General features: G+C 37.4%; 1 protein-coding gene and 1 long non-coding RNA gene across 3 annotated transcripts in view; both read left to right on the top strand.

Moving 5' to 3' along the window:
* LOC117098578 overlaps nucleotides 1-19,304 on the top strand; it is a 65,408-nt gene that overhangs the window by 13,490 nt on the left and 32,614 nt on the right. The window contains exon 2 of one of the 2 annotated variants that reach the window (XR_004443476.1): nucleotides 16,668-16,783. This is a non-coding gene — a long non-coding RNA (uncharacterized LOC117098578). Of the gene's footprint in view, nucleotides 1-16,661; nucleotides 16,784-19,304 lie in introns of both variants that reach the window. The other variant, XR_004443475.1, reaches the window with a different exon arrangement.
* LOC117098577 (serine/Arginine-related protein 53-like) lies at nucleotides 836-2,236 on the top strand. The gene has a single exon (XM_033237355.1). The coding sequence runs from the start codon at nucleotides 970-972 to the stop codon at nucleotides 1,972-1,974; it is 1,005 nt and encodes a 334-aa protein (XP_033093246.1). The 5' UTR covers nucleotides 836-969; the 3' UTR covers nucleotides 1,975-2,236.

Below are 19,304 nucleotides of genomic sequence, written 5' to 3'. Positions count from 1 at the left end.
TTTTCTTTTAAATACAGCCAATTTGTTTATTCCATAGGAAACTCAAAAATAAACTTTTTTTTTCCTTTTTTTCATAGAAAGCTGCAGAGGTGGTATTCATTCCAGGCTTGGAATATCATGGATTTAAGTGTCATTTATAAACTGGGGACAGAATATGTAGTCCCTTCTGATCCCCCCAAAAATTTACTCCAAGAAAAAGACTGAGATAGCAAAAGACTGTTGTTGCCACAGATGGTTAAGGATGGTGTTTGCATGTACAGTGCCTCCAGTATCCCACAAGTTTGTGAGGGACCACCAGTCAGCCCCGTTAATCTGTGACACCAGGTAGTTCCTCCTGGAATTAAACTTTCCCAGAACTAACCAGACAACAAAGATTGAGACAAGCAAAGCCTCTTATGCATGGGAGTTATTAAGAGAAACTCCACCTGAGAGTTTGATTCATTCAAAGTGAGAGTGGGCTGCTTCATATCTTATGTTTCCCAGTGTTCTTAGCCCTTTCAGACTGACCACCTGGTAAATAATTATTAGGGAGAATAAATTGACTCAGGAGACAGAAGTGTACTTGCAAAGGATTATCTTTGGAACTTGAACGAGCCCAAGAGGCAGGTATTATCTTGTGTAAACGTCCATCCAGGTGTGTTCGCATTCCTCAGTGGATGCAGATAACATTTTAGAGTCCCTTTGTGCTCTTGGGGTGGGAGAATAAGACTAGGTTAGAGGGACCTTGATGCTGAGGCAGCTGCTAAGGCTTCTCAGCATGTCAAAGTGCCAGTCTTTGGGATATCATCTTTTGAATCTCAACATAAGTTTTTATAAAGACAATGCTCTAAGAATGGGGAAACCAGAACCAGGAAGGCGCTGAGCTTAAACTGAAGCAAGTTCGGTGTACGCCGGCGGCGCCCCGATCTAAAGAAACGTCTCGGGGGTCTGCGGCGCTTGCACGGAAGCGGAAGGTGTGAGCCCAAAGAAATGGGACGTCGGTCATCAGATACTGAAGAGGAAAGCAGAAGCAAGAGAAAAAAGAAACACCGTAGACGGTCCTCCTCAAGCAGTTCTTCAGATAGTAGAACATACAGCCGAAAGAAAGGAGGAAGGAAATCAAGATCAAAGTCAAGATCCTGGTCCAGAGATCTTCAGCCTCGTTCACATTCTTCTGATAGAAGACGCAGGCATCGATCAAGCAGTAGCTCTTCTTATGGCTCCAGAAGAAAACGAAGTCGAAGTCGTTCAAGGGGTCGAGGGAAATCCTATAGAGCTCAGAGGTCTAGGTCGAAAAGCAGAACAAGAAGGTCCAGGTCAAGACCTCGTCTCCGTTCTCACAGTCGTAGCAGTGAAAGGTCCAGTCACAGAAGAACACGTAGTCGATCTCGGGATAGAGAACGACGTAAAGGCAGAGATAAAGAGAAAAGAGAAAAGGAGAAGGACAAAGGGAAGGACAAGGAATTACATAACATCAAACGTGGGGAATCTGGAAACATCAAAGCTGGATTAGAACATCTGCCACCAGCTGAACAGGCCAAAGCCAGACTACAGCTGGTTCTTGAAGCTGCTGCAAAAGCTGATGAAGCATTGAAAGCCAAAGAAAGAAATGAGGAAGAAGCAAAGAGAAGAAAGGAGGAAGACCAACCCACCCTGGTAGAACAAGTAAAAAGAGTGAAAGAAATTGAAGCTATTGAAAGTGATTCTTTTGTTCAGCAGACATTCAGATCAAGTAAAGAAGTCAAAAAGTCAGTGGAACCTAGTGAAGTGAAACAGGCAACTTCAACATCAGGACCAGCATCAGCAGTTGCCGATCCACCCAGTACTGAAAAAGAGATAGATCCCAGCAGCATCCCTACTGCTATCAAGTACCAAGATGACAATTCCCTGGCCCATCCAAATTTATTTATCGAGAAAGCTGATGCTGAGGAAAAATGGTTCAAGAGGTTAATTGCTCTCCGACAAGAAAGACTAATGGGCAGTCCTGTGGCCTAAGTAATATACATATAGTTGGATTGGATTGTCAGCAATAACATTGGAAATTGAAGTTTTTAAATCCCAATATTAACTTTTTACTCTTAAAAGGATTTTTCTGATTATATATAAAGGTAGTCTCATTTCATTTGTCTCTCATGTAGGCTTGAATATTTGTTGATTTGAATTAAATCAAACATTGTGAAAATTAAAACATAAAATTTAAGATTGCATGAAAATGTTATACTGTTAATAAAGCTAATCATAAATAAGTCTGTTAAAATGAATGGTACACAGTAGTGTTTCTTAGTGCAATCATGAGGATTGAATTACATGCTATAAATATGAGATTTCATCTTTCATATGGTATTCAACCATTTTTAAATATTTTATTTCACCATATTGCAAATTTTTAGGCACAATGAAAAGCACGCTAAACAATATAAGCAGAATGTGCATGTTAAAGAACATATTTATGGGAAAAAAAATTTTTGAAACTTAAATAAATTGATGGTTTTGCTTGGAGATCAGCTTCTACTAGATGCTCCCTTGCAACATGTTAGCAGATCTCAGCTCATTTTAGAAATCATATGTTCATGCTAGACCTAATCAGTTGGCCAAATACCTATGATAGAGAAATCATTTCTGAGAAAACCGATAAGAGCTCTCACTTCAATCTTACTTAACCCACTGCTATTCCCTGTGGGGAAAACCAGCTAATTGTTTTGATAAGGCTATCTGCCATTGTAGAATACCTTTCTCTAGTAGCTGAATGACAATCAACTGTATGTTCCATACTAAACATGCCAGAGATAGGACTTTTAGGCCTTGCTTTACAAAACTGGTTTTTAACAGCTGACATGAATATTTCCTGTTTCTATTTTCTCCTGTTGTCCAGTCACTCTAATTTAGTCTCTGTGAAACTGTAGCTCAGAACACAAGATAAGCACAAAAAGTCTTCAGGGTAGGACTGCCAACATATAGGACATTTTAATGCCATCTTCTTTATATTTCTGGGACTATTAAAATTCAAATCTCTGTTGAAAATGAAAAATATAAAACACTCAATTGCACAGAGTATAGAAAATAAGTGATGATGAAACATTTGGTTTCATACAAACATGCTTTCCCATTCTAAATAGATGCTAGTTTCCTTTTTCCTTAGCTGCAAATAAAAGTGCCCTAAATGAAAAAAAAAAAAAAAAAAAAAAAAAAAAAAGAATGGGGAAACCAGGAGCCTAGAGTCAGGAAAACATCAGTCTAAAGTTGAGTCAAGCGGAAAGAAATGTTAAGACCAACTTGGTCACTCCATGTAAATGTCTGGGCAATCTGATAAAATGAGTATCATTCTCAAATAAAATATTCCAATAAACATCTGGGTTGCATAATCAATTTTTCTAATTATGTATTGTTAATAAGAAGAGTAGATTCTTATTGAGTCTATAAAAATAATTACATTGCCATGAAAATGAGAATACCTGATAAGTTTCTAAATTCCAGAGGGGTCAGGAAGGAAGGAAAAAATGAACATTTCATTTCTCTATAAAAGCACAGTTTAATAACTTGGTATGAATTATAGGTCAATTAAGAGAAAATATAAAGGGATTATTAATATCCAGAAAATAGAATATTGACATATTAGCAATATCCTATGCAGAGCCATAATTATCCATCCTTCCTTCCTTCCTTCCTTCCTTTCTTCTTTCCTTCATATGTAATTAATTTTTAATTTGCTTGATCTTAGATTAGCAGTTTTCTGAACACATCTGCTTCTTCACTGGAGCTGGAAATCCTGATTCAATTCATTGGTATGATTTCAATGGTATTTTAAGGAATGCCATAAGAAACATATACCTGACATAGAGTCCTGAATCTCTAAGACAGATTTGCAAGGGCTTCCAAGGAGGGATCAGAGTAAAATAAAACAACTTGTAGATTAAAGCATCTGTGGTCAAGTTATTACTAATAATTTTTAAAAGTGAAAGATCTGATGTGACTTAATTACACAAAAAACTCAACTAATAAGGATAAATGGTTGTTTCCATGGCATGGAAAACAAAATAGTCAATCCAAAAATGTTTTAGATAAAATATCTGCAAACATATATGAAAATGGATGGCCATATCTTTAGAGAGAAAACAATATTCAGATATAACATCAAATTTCCCTAAATTTAATGTACCATGAATATACCAAACATGGTATATCAAGATTATAAAAATTGTATCAATATCATAAATTAGAATATATCAAGATTATATCAAGTTTAGAATATATCAAGCTGGAATATATCAAGATTATAAAGTAAAAAGATTCTGTAAGCCCGGAGTAAGTCCTAAACATATGAATTAAACTTCATAGGTTAAATGATATGAATCCTCAATTGAACCACTGCCCTAGAACTTATTGAATTTTGAATTCTTTAATTTGTTAAAGGATACAATTACAATCAGGTTAATATTTTTAAAACATTTACTGAAATTATGACTGAAAAACACCATATTGTTTTTATCTAAAATCAGGCAAAGCATTACTGGGACTCTCATAAATAGAAAAAAATACATGGACAGTAAGGATATTGATGATTCCCTGGGAATTTCCCATACAGCATGTAGTTTCTGGAATTTTTATAATAATAATACTTTACCCACATTGATTAACCCAGGGAAGGCTAAGCATCCCTTCTGATTTTACAATTCTTCCTACTTAATTCAAAATGTGAAATAAACATAATTATTTTTAGCATTTCTCCTTGTATAAAGTGAAAAAAATAAATTCTTTGTGATTTTCCATGTACCCCGTGAAATCCTAAAGACAGTTTTAGATGCAAAACATATAATTTAGAATTTGATTTGAGGACAGCAAAGTGTTAGAAATTATGAAATTTGATCAAAAGTAGGAAGACTTTGTTCTTTTAATTAATGAAGGACATGATAGAGTCAACACACAACACAGTTAACTATTCTGGTAAGACACAGTTAACTATTCTGGTAAGAAGGACATGATAGAGTCAACACACAACACAGTTAACTCTTCTGGTAACTATTTGTATTTTTGTCAGATTACTCAGAAGGTAAAGAAAAACCTTTTCTAAACTCTTAAGAGAAGACCAATAATCCATGTAAATTTTGTCATTTTTACAGAAAGAAAATCAAATCTAATCTAATTTTGTATTAGTATAATTTTAATACAAAAGCTCTTCTTAACCTTAAATAAATCCATCAAGCCTTAGCCTGACATATGAAATTCTTTTTCCTTGAACCTTCTACAACTTTCTATATCCATTTAGATTTTTTCACACACTCTCCTCTTTCTTATTCTGGATAAACCAGTCATTTTACTTTGGAACAAAGTTGTCCTATTTTTCCATACATTGCATATAAAATTGTTCCTCTTGGCCACAATTGCTCCTAGTAGAGTCTCTCTTACCTACATTGGTTATAATTTTTAACCACAGTAGCTTCTACTTCCCAGAAAATCTATGAGGTGGATAAGTATGAACTATCTTTTCTACACCAGCATTTTGTAACAGACTAACAGAGCTAGTCTTACAACTTACATGTTAAAACTTTTTATAGCCATACACTTCCTTCAGATATGTATACAGTCTCTCTGTACCATCAAAATAAGAGAAAAAGTATAAAGCTCGTAATTATGCTTCAGTATCCTTTTTTTACTAGAAATAATCTAGATATTTAATGACTTCCCATTATATATCTTAATTAACGTAAGTCTAAGGTTTTAAGTTACTAAATGTCTTGGAAAATATCTTCAAACCAATTGTCATGCTACAAAACAGAATAACTGTTGAATTAAAGTTTGTCAGAATAATGATTCAATTTGATTAAACATTTCATAATCATCTTAGATATCTATTATATGTAATGCAAGCTTATTTGATGAGTAAACCTGTACAAGTTTAGGGTGAACGTGCCCAAGTAGAATAAAAACATGTGTTAACACAAGTAACTCAGAACATCCCTGTTTTTGATAAAAGAACAATATTAAATGAGTCTTGCTGCCAAAGACTTACCTAATTTATGTGTACTTGAATTCTTGAAAACATTTGAGTTACAAACATTTGAGTTTATAGAAGCTAAACATTGAGCTTAGTAGTTTATATAAGAATACTTTTTTCCACACTGAAAGTATTAGAAATTCAATTTCCTTAATTTCTAAGAATCTTAAGAATATTCAGTTTATATAAGCGCTTATTTATCTGTAAACTAGTCGAAATAGATCTCCTTTTAGAGATTTATCATATAATTTGAGAATACTACTTGAAGGAAGGATAATATTACACATATAACCTACATACATTCATGTACACTATAAAGATAAAAGTACTCCATTCTGATGCTAATTCACCATGTAGACTTCTGATTAACCCCAGTTGCATGAGTGCCTCCTTATTCCTACTTTATTTACTGTCCTTAGTGTAAAAATGTGTACTCACTATACATCTTGCCTTTAAATCAATACAATCTTGCTGTTATTGCACAAATCATAGCGTATGATGCACATAGCATTCTTGCCTGTTCTGGAGTTACCTTTAGTAGACTCTATCGAGCATGTTCCCCTTTTCCCCATGGTATATAAGCCCTGAGTTTGGAATGTAATGCTGTGGAGATCTACCTGTCTTGCCACCCAAGATCATGCTTCCCTTTTTTAGTTCCTAAATAATTCATGCTTTACTGATAAACTGGATTTGTCTGCCTTGTTATTTGATGTCTCCATTCCTTCTGCATTTGGGGGCTGCTTTGCATATGTGTCCCATTCATGGAACACATACACACACATGTGAACATACAGAGATAGAAATAGAGAGCTTCCAGCTTTCATTCTAAAATTTTGGTTCACTCACTCGTAAAAACGAGCTCTTGTTCTTGCCCTACCTTTATATTTTTGGCAGGATTATGTTTCTGTTAAATGGGGGAAGTTGAGATTACCTGCTTAGATGACTGCTGAAGCATCTGCACCAATATTTGTGAAGGAGACTTTTTTTCTGTGCCATGATATATAAATAATACTGTGGAGACTGAAGTGCACTGCAAAGGACTAAGGAGAAATCAGGCAGCTGTCTAGGTATCTCCAAAGACCATCTCAATTGAAAAAAAAATTCAGCCTGTTCCAATTAGTTTTTTCAGCCTCGGGTGCTAGCAATTGTTCTCTCTTAAATTTAAGTAGAGTTCTAACTCTAAAGGAGATCGACAAGGGGAAGAATACTTGGAAAGCAGCTATGTTAACACATTTGTCAGTCACGGAGTTTCGTTAGCTTTGAGGGATAATTACTAATTCCTTGAGTAAAGACCCTAATGGGGTCTTGGGATTTGGGTTTCTTTTTTATGGATATTCTTGCAGTTGTCCTGAACCCCTTTGTTTCCACTAAAGTAGGGGTCCCCAAACCCCAGGCTGTGGACCATTACCAGTCCGTGGGCTGTTAGGAACCAGGCCACACAGCAGGAGGTGAACAGCAGGCTAGTGAGCATTACCGCCTGAGATCTACCTCCTGTCAGATCAGCACTGACATTAGATTCCCATAGGAGTGTGACCCCCATTGTGAACTGTGCATGTGAGGGATCTAGGTTGTACACTCCTTTTGAGAAACTAATGCCTGATGATTTAAGTTGTAACAGTTTCATCCCAAAATCATGTCCCCCATGGCAAAATTGTCTTCAATGAAACCTGTCCGTGGTGTCAAAAAGGTTGAGGACTGCTTCACTAAAGGGATGGGTGGAACGTGTTGACAAGAGCAACCACTGCCTCATGGCTAATAAGAACTGTTCAGGTGCAAAGGAGCATAGTAGGCCAGCGAAGTTGAAGAAAACAAAGAATACTGATATTCCAGTTGGAAATAATATATTTTTCCAGGTTTACTGGATTAGTGAAATTAAGCATAAAGCTATACAGGTTAATGAGAAGTCCTACTGAGACAAAAGATTGTTTAGATAAACTCAAGTCATAAGGTAGATCAAGTCCCACCACAGGTATGGTTTGCCTGCTCCAAGTGAGGGTGGGTGGAGAATAGGAGGAAAGTTTGCTTTTGTGTTCACTGGGAAGATGAAGGGGAATCCATTCATGGGATGATTTTTGCATCTCCTTCTGCACAAGGGTAATGGTTGTGTGAAGGAATACCACTGGAAAGATGAATTTTTGACTCTTGCTCCCTTTTGCATCTTAAGGCCAGGTTATATGTTTCTTTATACTATCTGCAAGTGTCTCTCCATAAAATGATTTTTTAGGGAGCAGATTGCTCTAGCACCTTTTACTCTAATTGTTTGAATTATAAAGGCTTGAGATTGCATTGTGTTGACTAGGCTTTGTCTGCAATGGAGCCCTTAGGGTTTTGAGCTAGTGACTGTATTTCAGAGATAGTAGTCTTCCACCACTTTACATTACGTTTTTAAATAATATCTGTAATCTTTGTTGTAAGATCTTAAGAAACCTAACACCAACGGCAGAGGTGATTCAGCCCTCAAGAACATCAGCATCAGAGTTGTTCTTTCAAACATTTTTTTTTTTTTTTTTTTTTTTTTTTTGAGACAAAGTCTCACTCTGCTGCCCAGGCTGGAGTGCAGTGGTGTGATCTCCACTCACTGCAAGCTCCGCCTCCCAGGTTCACGCCATTCTCCTGCCTCAGCCTCCCGAGTAGCTGGGACTACAGGTGCCCGCCACCACGCCCTGCCAATTTTTTGTATTTTTAGTAGAAACGGAGTTTCACCATGTTAGCCAGGATAGCCTTGATCTCCTGACCTCGTGATCTGCCTGCCTTGGCCTCCCAAAATGCTGGGATTACAGGCGTGAGCCACCACGCCTGGCCCTTTCAAACATATTCTAATCTACATCTGTAATTAACGCTGGATTCATCTCTCCGTCTTATGATATGTTGCATCTCTGTCTAATAAGCTGTTCCTCCAATGGCTTTAGCCTGCCTGTAAGCCTCAGGACTGTTCTGACTTTTTTGATAGTCCATTTCCCAGGCCCACAAGCAGCTGCACAAGTGGATATAAATCAGTGGAGCCTGGGAGAACATGTGCTGATGACCAGACTGAATTGTTACTAAATTCTTCCTTGTTGTTACAGGTGTCTTTAAAGTCGTTGACAGTACTATGTAAATCTAAGCGAGACAAAGGCTTAAAGTGTACTTGTTCAAATGGGTATTCAGTTCACTGACTTTTCATTACAGGTAGGGAAAGGCCAATAATATGGGTTGGAATGGAAAACTGGGAAGCAGGAGAATTTAATGGAACCAGGGTAGGGTAAAGAGGAGGAGTAAGGTCCAAAAGTGAACAAAGAAAAACACAGAATAAGGAGGAATCGTTGGTAAGAAAAATGGCAGTGATGGTATTCAAAGATGGTTTTGAGTGAAGAAATTGTGTGAATTTGCTGGAGATAAAGAAGGAGCAGGAGGAGTTAACTTGTGGTGAGAGACACAATCCTTAGTAAAACTATGCCAAATGGAGATAATGAACTGAATTGTTGCTATAATGGCAAAACATATAATTCACAGGGATTTTGAAGGGGGTCAAGGTGTGCATTGGCATTTCTTCTAGTAACAAGGTTAAACAAAAGCTGGCAACCAAACCAAAAGAGCAGTAAAACAAACAATTACCATCGAATCTTTACCATATTGTCATGAACAATGTCCGGAGCACAGGACTCAGGCACTGCTTTCACTGTGGGATGCCCAAATTGTGGGGCACAACTGGCTGGAGCGACCTCAGTCGCTGAGGGGAGAAGATGGGGGTCCAGAGATGGGCTTCCAGTCCTATCCAGGTTACGGCACAACACAAAGACAAAAAACAAACAACTAAGGGACTTGGTCTTAGTCAGGCTGCTGAAACAGGAACAGAACCCCAGATGCAAAGATCAGGGAGTCTCACAGCTTGGTTTTGCCTTAGACTTTATAGAGAGGAACAGAGAAGTTATAGGTGGTGTGCTTTTACAGGTGACAGGTGGTTTTTAACTAACCAGTACATGTTTATATCTATGTGTAGACAGTTTTGAGGATAAATAGTTCAGCTAATCATTTATAAGATAAACAATGGGAACTTAAAGGGTCTATATCTGGCCTTGCCACGGACAGCAAGGGGGTCATACTGTTATCTAAATTGTGTGGAGAAAGATAACTTAGACTGTTAGCTAAGTTATGTGGGGAAAGGCGGTTCTTTGCTGTAAACCGTTTTCATAAAACACCGTCAGGGATTTCTTAACTGGTGCTATTTTCCAGGAGCACAGAACTGGGGAAAATTCCAACACTGTCAACCCTTTTATATTTATTGTTTAATATTTACAAGTGGTTTGTCAATCATGTTTCTCATCTTATACTATTTTTCGCATTTCCTTCTCTTTTGATTTTCTTCAGAGAAACTATGTTTTGTTTTCTGGTGTTTCACATAGGTTATGTGGAAGTTATAAATGTTTTGTAAACCAGCCATAGTTGTCTTTCAGTATATTAAATACAAATGTTTATCTATATATCGCTAATGATTAAAGACAATGTAAAGTTATCCTTTTCAAAATAATGTACTTAGCCTAATTTCTTCTGCTAATACCTTCCTTATTTGTAAGTCTAAGTTAACACAGGTCTAGTCAATTATAGACCTAGATTATGAGAATTTTATTAATTTGAATTCTAAAACTTTACATACCATATGAAATCTTCAAACTTATTTTTCCATTCAGTTTATAATCAATAACTAAATATTATTTTACACAGAACTATACAGTAATTTTAATATGTACTTTTAGTACTTATTGTCAGTCATTTTATACCATTTACTTCTTTTACCTCCCCCACCCAATGCCAGACCGTTCACTGCTACATTAATAGTTGTGACGTGTTCTGCATTCTAGTGAATGACAGAAGAATAGTGATTAGTATGGCTAGAGAACTTCAGGAAAATTCATTGTTCTTATGGTGTCTGGCAGTGACATGGGACCATTCCAGTTCTCACACTCCATAGCAAGAAGCAAAACTGTACAATGCACATGTATATATTTTCACCTTATACTGCATATAGATTGCTCAGTCTTCCCCACTGTCAGCCTCCTCTCTCCAACTACCAGCCTTCACCAAACAACATACATCTCATTTCAGACATGATTAACATCATCAGGAAGGACTAATGGAGAGCACCTACAGTTTCAAAAACTTTCAAATCCAAATAAAAAATAATTGTTTTCATGGAGGGCAGTTTTTAGAGGTCTGGTCCATTGATGTCCTGGCCCTTGACACCTATCAACCAAATAGTGTCTCAAAGCCCGTATATGAATTCAAGGATCCTGATGATTTGAAACCATAGTTGATATATGATGCATACAAAGAAAAATTTCTTATAAGCATTCAAAGTAAAAATGGAAATTCACATGGTTGAGAGCCTAGTTTAGTACTCAGATAAGGAAATTCAATGCCTTATTAAATCTATCTATCTATCTATCTATCTATCTATCTATCATCATTTATTTTGAGCTTATTGATGAACTACCATCATAGGAAAGGGGAAACAATACCAGCGAGAGGAAACCATGAAAATACTAATCAGGGAGAACCAGGAAAAGGTCTAAGAGCCAAAGCAGGTTAACTGCGTGTCACTGTCCTTTAAACACGGAGAGATAGTTCACATTAATTCACGTTCTCAATCCATTGTTTTAAGCCTACTCTGTCACAACAGTTTCCCCACTCAAATACTTTATTTTTGACATTTATCAGTTACATTACCTAGTTAGATTAGGCAATAATCTTCTTACAAAGGAGAGAGTATCTCAAGAGTCCTTGAGTAACTGAGCATTTTTCTCTGAGTTTCTTACATATGAATGATAACTTGTTCAGGCAGGGACCTCTTAGATCCTAAACTTTACCCCTCAAAATTCCTGTGTCTTTTTTGTGTTTCATGTCAAGAAATAGACTTCTGAAACCGGTCTTTTTTTTTTTCTTTGTAGCTAACCTATTTTTTTTTTTTTTTCTTTATAAATGCCTTCAGGATTTTTTTTTCTACTTGTTGAAATTCAAACATTTTTCAGCCCTAGGATATATCTACAGAGAACTGCTTTTAATTTTACTTTTCCACTGGAATGCACAAAACCCTTTCAAATGTTAGACTCAGATTTTTCTTCATTTCCATAATGAAGTCAAGTGAAGTAGATATAAAGTTCTAGAAGTGTACCTCTAGAAGTGGACAGACCAGATTTGCAGGGTCTGCCACCTACTGACTCTGATGAGTTATTTAAAATTCTGTGCAAACTTCTTCTCATCAGTTATTAAATAGAGGTAAGAAGATATTTAATCAGATTTTCCTGGAGATTAAATGAGATAATGGTAGATACTTAGGGCTTTGGTTTGAATGTTTGTGTTTCCTCCAAAAGTCATGTTGAAACTTAATGTCCAATGTAACAGTATTAAGAAGTGGGGTCTTCAGGAGGTAATTAGGAGACCAGGGCTCTGTTGTCATGGATGAGATTAGTGATTTGATTTACAAAAGAGTTTGAGGGGGTGAGTTTAGCCCCATTTTATGTCTTCTGCCATGTGAGGACACAGTGTTCATCACTTTTGCCCTTCCAGCTCTTCCACCATGTGGGGAAGTTGCCACAAGGACACCATTGATAGAATGGCCCCACCAAACACCAAACCTGCCAGTGCCTTGATCTTAAACTTCCTAAGCTTTAGAAATATGCAAAATAAATTTTAGTTTTTTATAAATTATGCAGTCTCAGGTATATTTTTTAGAGCAGCAGGAATGGACTATGACACTTAGTAAATGGTAAATAATTTATATATGTTAGTTATTTGTAATTATTGCTTTATTTCTATATTCATGGTTTCTTCCACTGAAAACTGATAGGTCTTTGACAGAATTTCTATAATCTTCCTGTTAGATTGAATGCCTGTTACCTTTTAAAAATTATTTATCTATTATTTTCCTCTCTAAAAAAATTTTCCTGTGCGTTATGAGTAAAAATATTAAATGTATTATCTAAGTGGTCATTTTATCTATCTCAAACTTTCTTAGCTTCCAAAGATTTTAATGTTTATTTTGTATTTTAGGTTTTCTCTCTTCTGTTTCTTCCTCCCTTCCTCCTTTCCCACCCTCCTGTCAATTCCCATTATATCTCTGTTTTTGATTCAAGGTGCTCTTTCTTTGTAGCTCCCTAGTGGTATTAACAGAGACTTTTTCTAAAGATATGTACATCTTCGAAATCATCAAGGCATCATCCCCTTTTCTATAGCTTCTATTAATAGGCTTGTTGTTGCTTCTGTTTTTATGTTTGAGTTCAGAAGATCTGTCCAGTTCAAAACTAGTTCATATACATAATTACCACCATCCACATGGGTGCTAGTAAGTCTCCTTCCAGATTGCAATAAGAGGGTCAGGTTGATATAAAAAATCCTTACTCGTCGGTCAATTTGCAAATTATGTTCAAAGTTCTTTGATGATGTTTTATGGGCCTGAAATTAGGTCTCATCTTCTATCCCTTTGGATTTTTTGATTAAACTATAGAGTCAGGTGCAGTTTGAAGTTCTTCTTTTAACACTATAGTTCATGAACACCCTCACTCTCAGCATGGTAAGCCTCGTCTTAGCACTTTTCTCAGTGCTTTCCTAAGATGTGTAAGCACTCCAGGGAGTGAGGAAGCACTGCACATGCCTGTACCCTGCAGTGACGCAGGCTGGCAGAGTCTCCCAATACAAGTGAGAAAGAGCTGTTGACAAAGGCTGGGGACAGAATTTTCACTCTGCCTGGATAAAATTGTAACTTTTCTGCACTTGACGGAAAGCTGCTTTTTTTTCCCCCCTCATCATTTTTGCATCTAGTTCTCAGTCTGGCAAAGTCAGATGGGTTGTCATAGTCTTTTCTTCTTTTTTCTTTTTTTTGGCAACTGTTCTGGTTTGTTAAGACTGTAGTTGAATGTAGTATGTTAAGAGTATATAATCCTTTCCTGTTTTGTTTTTGGTTACCTATTCTCCTTCATATGACTGCGGTTGCATATGACATGTGGTTCATAGATAGACTTTTAATACTTTTAAATCCGTCTCCACTAACAATGGCATTTATTTAAAATCTGATTGAAAATTTACCTACGTTCTTTTTTTCTTTAATTAGTTACAACAGCACAAACCATTTTTTCTCCCCTCCCTCATTGTGTGCATGTGCGTGTGTGTGTGTGTGTGTGTGTGTGTGTGTGTGTGTAAGAGGAAACTTTGTAAGAAGCATATCAAACCCCTATAGTTTGTCAGATCACTAATCCAAAAGTTTGCCTCCTTCAACATTCCAGACTAAGGCAACTTGATATTCTACAAGCAGATATTCCTAGGACTGCAATTAAATTTGCCAGGGGGAAATTTCTAGCATAGTCTCCCAGACCATAGTCACAGTAGAGATGGTCAAATATCCAACAATACCAATTCTCATCTTTTTATTTTCAGTAATTCAACATTCCTTTCTTATTTCCTGATCAGGATTTGGCTGAGAATGTGGCTGTCTACCAAAGATTTTATTTCCCAGACTCCATTGCACCTTGCTGAGGAGATGTGAATAAGTTAGGGCAAGAAGGGGTGTGAGTGAAAACGATGGAGGTAACTTCCTAGTTTTATGGACGTAAATGCTTGTTCTGGTATACCTTTTCCTACCCTATGTTATTGGAACCCAATCATGGGGGCTTCCAGCTTCAACCGCACAGGTGTGTCTGACACCCTGGGCAACAGCAGGGGAGGAAGACGGAAGGGTATGGGCCCCTGCCACTGTAGCCTTCTCAGCCATGAACTCTTAATAAATGAGAAATATTTTCCAATCTCATTTAAACCTCAGCATTTTGAAGTATTTTCATTGTAGCAGATTTTCCTATACAGTAACTAATACAAAACGCATTTAAAAAGGGTAGATGCATTTTCCTCCCAAATATGAAGAAAAAATGGCCATAAACAATTCGTAAACTTCTACATACTGCTTTGATAAGATCAGGCTCATGAGCACTGAAATGTGTGCACAGTAAAGACAGTGATTTGTTGGAGTACTGTCGCTTTCAAGGCTTTTACGTGTGGGGTGGTTAAAATGGATGTGTCTGTGGTCTTTGGTGGGGGTGGGAAATGGAACCCATCTGCTCTTATTTAGTGGGATAAAATGATTGATGAGAAATCACAAATGGAAACCCACATTCTGCCAGAAGATCTCACAACAGCATGATATTACCTTTCAGGAAAACTATAAAGGGTTTATAAAAGCAAGACAGAGATAGTAGCCTTTTTTCAATGGCATCTTCCATTCCCTCACAGAGCTACCATCCCTAGAGGGATATTTTAAAAGCTGAATCCTTAGCCTTTTGTAATAACATAAGCACAACTTTTTAAGACTGACCTGACATCCTGCAACTCCCTTTTTTTCCCTCCAGCGGAGATGTGAATCAGTGGCAGCTTCATAGCTTTTTATTGGATGTCTTTTGAGCATGGACTACATCAGTTTCCTACGGAGCTTGACAAAGGAGAAATTTTGGCAATGAGAAGAGCCTCTGGCATGTTAGAAACAGAAAGCAACATATATGCTTCAGAAATAGCAAATGGCTCGCCTGCCAAACCAACCCTGTGGTGCACAGGGTTCTGTATTACAAGCCTGCCTGCCTCTAAAGTCAAAGCAGAGGGGAAAGCAGTGGAGTTCTTCTGGCTTAGAGCTGTTTCTCTTAAATCTGTGCTAAAAGAAAAACCCATGACCTTCATCTCTTAGCAAAAACCTCATGCCTTGCTGATTCTTATTTTAATGCAGATTTCTATGTTCTTGTATATAAAGCAATTCTTTGAAGGCTTTAAGAAATGAGGAATTGCAGTGGAATGCACATATGAATTATTATTTACTTGGAATCATAAGCATGAATAGTATGCAGAAACAGAATTGAATTTTAAGAATAACAACTGAGAACTGTGTGGCATGTACTGTGCTAAGCATTTGACATGTCATTAATCTTAATACTCCCAGAGGATATACAATGTTATCTCCATTTTACAAATGAGAAAACTAAAAATAACACTCCCAAGGGAATACAGCTAGTAAGTGGTAGATATGGGTTGCTAATTCAGGTTAACCTAGTTACCAAATCTGTTATTGTCACTATATTTTGTTGTACAGACCTTAATTACTACACAAAGCAACATAAACTATTTAGTGTCTATGTACTAACTACAGATAAGTGTTACCAAAAAGAAGTAAGAGTTAACTTTATTCTTTAGGAAAGAAATATGACCATGAATTGTGTAATTACAGACATCTTCTTGAATTTTGAAGCCTTACCTAAATTTTGAACTGAAGTCCTCATGTCAACCTTAAAAGCTTGTGGCAGACAATGAAACATTTATGAAATGTGACAATAAATACTATTCTTGGTAATAATGTCTAAGTCATTTGATATTTTGCATTTGTTTTTTTGTTAAACTCCCCAGAATTCCAAAAGTCAAAAAGCACCATTATGACAAACACACACACACACACACACACACACACACACACTAAAATAACACCTTTCAAGGACTTTGTTTTGGCTTCTGAAGAGAAGAAAGAGTTCTGTAGCTTAAGAACACAATGCTGACTGAACAAAAACAAAACAAATCAAAACCAAGAAACAACAACAACAGAAAGATGAGTACCATTTGTTTTTGTAAGGAAAATGCAAGGGACAGAACCTTGGAACCCTTTTGCATAACTTGTTTCTCCTGATTTTCCTAGCAACAGAGTGAATGCAGCTACAACTACCAAGCCAAAACTTGTGGTTTCTTTGAGTCAAAGCCCAGCTCTCAGCAAATTGATTTTGGTTTCAACTAATTGCCTGACGTTGGAGGCACAAAAAGGTAAATTAAGCCTTTTGTGCTCTGGATATTGAGTTTGATTCTATACACGAAAATAATCTGTTTCATTCAACCTTTCTGGACATAATGGCTTCACTATTCAAAATATGATATTTCTGCTGTTTTTGGCACCCCTCCCAATCTGTCTGAAAGTCTTCTGGTATCTCCCACCAAAGATTTCATTTTGCATCATAGTCACCTAGTCTTTTTCCCTTGGTCATTGAATAATTTGAGGCAGGCCTCCTGGGAAGCTATGCCCAGAGTACTCACATTTCTCTCTCTCTCTCTGTCCCATTAAAACTTACCTCTTCTGATAAGCAATGTCAGTCCTTGCTCTTCACAAGTGTCATTACATTAGTTTGTAAAATCTCACTGTGGTCATCTATTTAACTACAGAAACACTTGTCTGAATGTAAAAAGAATATCAAGCATGGAGTAAGAACCACTGCAATTCAGCAAAATGCTATCCGTTTGGATGAATGGAGGCAAGATGGTGCACTTCTGGGTTCTTCTTCATCAACTTTTCCCGCGCGCGCGAAAATGCAGCCGGCGACCCGGGAAGGTGCAGACCAACTAGGCATGCGCCAGGTGATGTCCATCCGAAGAGACCAACATTTACCTGGTCGCACCTGCGGAACGCCCCCTGACACGCCCGTGCCCCGCCTATTGCCCTCCCACTCCTAGAAAAGCCGCTCCGGAGGGACGCCACGCGCGGCCTTCTCACAGCCCTACTCCTGTCGGGATGTCGGGACTGTGGGAACTCCCTACGAGAGCCCCACCGGGGGACTCTGTCGGACTTCTTTGCCGGAGGCCGACAGACCTCTTCCCCACACCTTAGGTGACCAAAATAAACTTGCAGTTTTGCTCCTACACTTGCCTAGTCGCTGGTTCTTTTGTGCTCGCTCTGGTGGTCTTAGAAAACAAATCACTATCATTTTATTTAATGGCTTTTTAAGATTAAATCATGTAATTTACCATTTTATTACCATCACTTCATATTCATTCACTCATCCATCTATCCATGTACCCATTCATTCATCATCCACTTATCTTTCCATTCATCCAACCATCCTCCATTAATATTAATTTGCTCATTGAAAAAATTAGTATTGAGCTTCCAGCTTAGTTTTTTAGGTGCTAGAGCTACAGCAGTAAAAACGTAAAACAAAATGGTTCTGCCCTCAGAGTACTTGCATTTTAATGCATAAACAATTAATAAAAACAAGCAAAGGAAAATATAACATGGCATATAATAATAAGCCCTATAAAAAGGATAAACCTAGGCAGTGGGGAAAATGGGGAGATGTTGGTCAAAGGGTAAAAAGTTTTATTTTTGCAAGATGAATAATTTCTGGACATTTAATATGCAGCATGGTGACTATAGTGAATAATACTGTATTATACATACTTGAAATTTGCTAAGAGAGTAGATCTTAAGTATTTTCACTACAAAAAAGCAAAACATCATATTGCACACATTAAAAACACACAATTTTTATTTGTCAAGTATACGCCATTAAATGTGGAGCGAAAAGGAAGGCTAAAACAAATTAAGCAAAAGCAAAGGAAATGCTGAAGATAAATGGACCTATTTTTTGTTGTTCTTTTAAGATTGGTTAAGGAAAAGGTTTTTTTGTTTGTTGTTGTTGTTGTTTGTTTGTTTGTTTTGAGACGGAGTCTCACTCTGTCACCCAGGCTGGAGTGCAGCAGCACGATCTCGGCTCACTGCAAACTCCGCCTCCCATGTTCAAGGGATTCTCGGGCCTTGGCCTCCCAAGTAGCTGGGAATATAGGCGCCCACCACTACGCCTGGCTAATTTTTGTATTTTTAGTAAAGATGGGGTTTCGCCATGTTGACAAGGCTGGTCTCAAACTCCTGACCTCAGGTGATCCACCCACCTCAGCCTCCCAAAGTCCTGGGATTACAGGCATAAGCCACTGCACCAGGCCAGAAAAGTTTTTTAATAAGGCGATACCTGAACAGATCAGTGAAAAGGGTAGAGAAGCCAGCCATAAGAATAACTATCTGAAGGAACACTTATAATTAGAGAAGAGCAAATTCAAAGGTCCTGAGGTAAACACAGATGCATGGCATGTCTAAAGAATGTTAAGGAGCGCAGCCTGATGTGTGATTGGAATGAGGTAAATAAGGAGAAAAATGATAAGAGATGAAATCGTGGAGTTATCGATGGGCCATATAAAGTAAGGTTTTGTAGGTCATGAAAAATATTCTGTTATCTGTTATGATTTATCAATAAATTACCTAAAATAATTTATCATTATCTTCTCTGGTTCCGTACGCTGAGTCAACTGAGAGTGAGGTTCTTGCTTGTAGTTTCTTAGGATGTAAGTCAGATTTCAGCTGGGTCTGCAGTCATATGAGGATTCAATGGGCTTTATGTCCATGTCACTTGTCTGAGTTGGTGTTGGTTATCTGTTAGATGCTTATTTAGGGCTGTCAGACAAAGAGCCCATGTGTGGCTTATTTATGTGTCTTGAGCTTATTATAAAAATGGGCCTGGGT

Source organism: Trachypithecus francoisi, unplaced genomic scaffold (assembly GCF_009764315.1).
Source record: "Trachypithecus francoisi isolate TF-2019V2 unplaced genomic scaffold, Tfra_2.0 Lachesis_group16, whole genome shotgun sequence".
Taxonomy (NCBI): Eukaryota; Metazoa; Chordata; class Mammalia; order Primates; family Cercopithecidae; genus Trachypithecus; species Trachypithecus francoisi.
The sequence above is the reverse complement of the archived record's forward strand: the minus strand, read 5'-3'. Positions and strand labels throughout refer to the sequence as shown.

Coding starts and splice junctions, on each gene's coding strand:
- LOC117098577 (XM_033237355.1), top strand. CDS start 970: ATGGGACGTCGGTCATCAGATACTGAAGAGGAAAGCAGAAGCAAGAGA.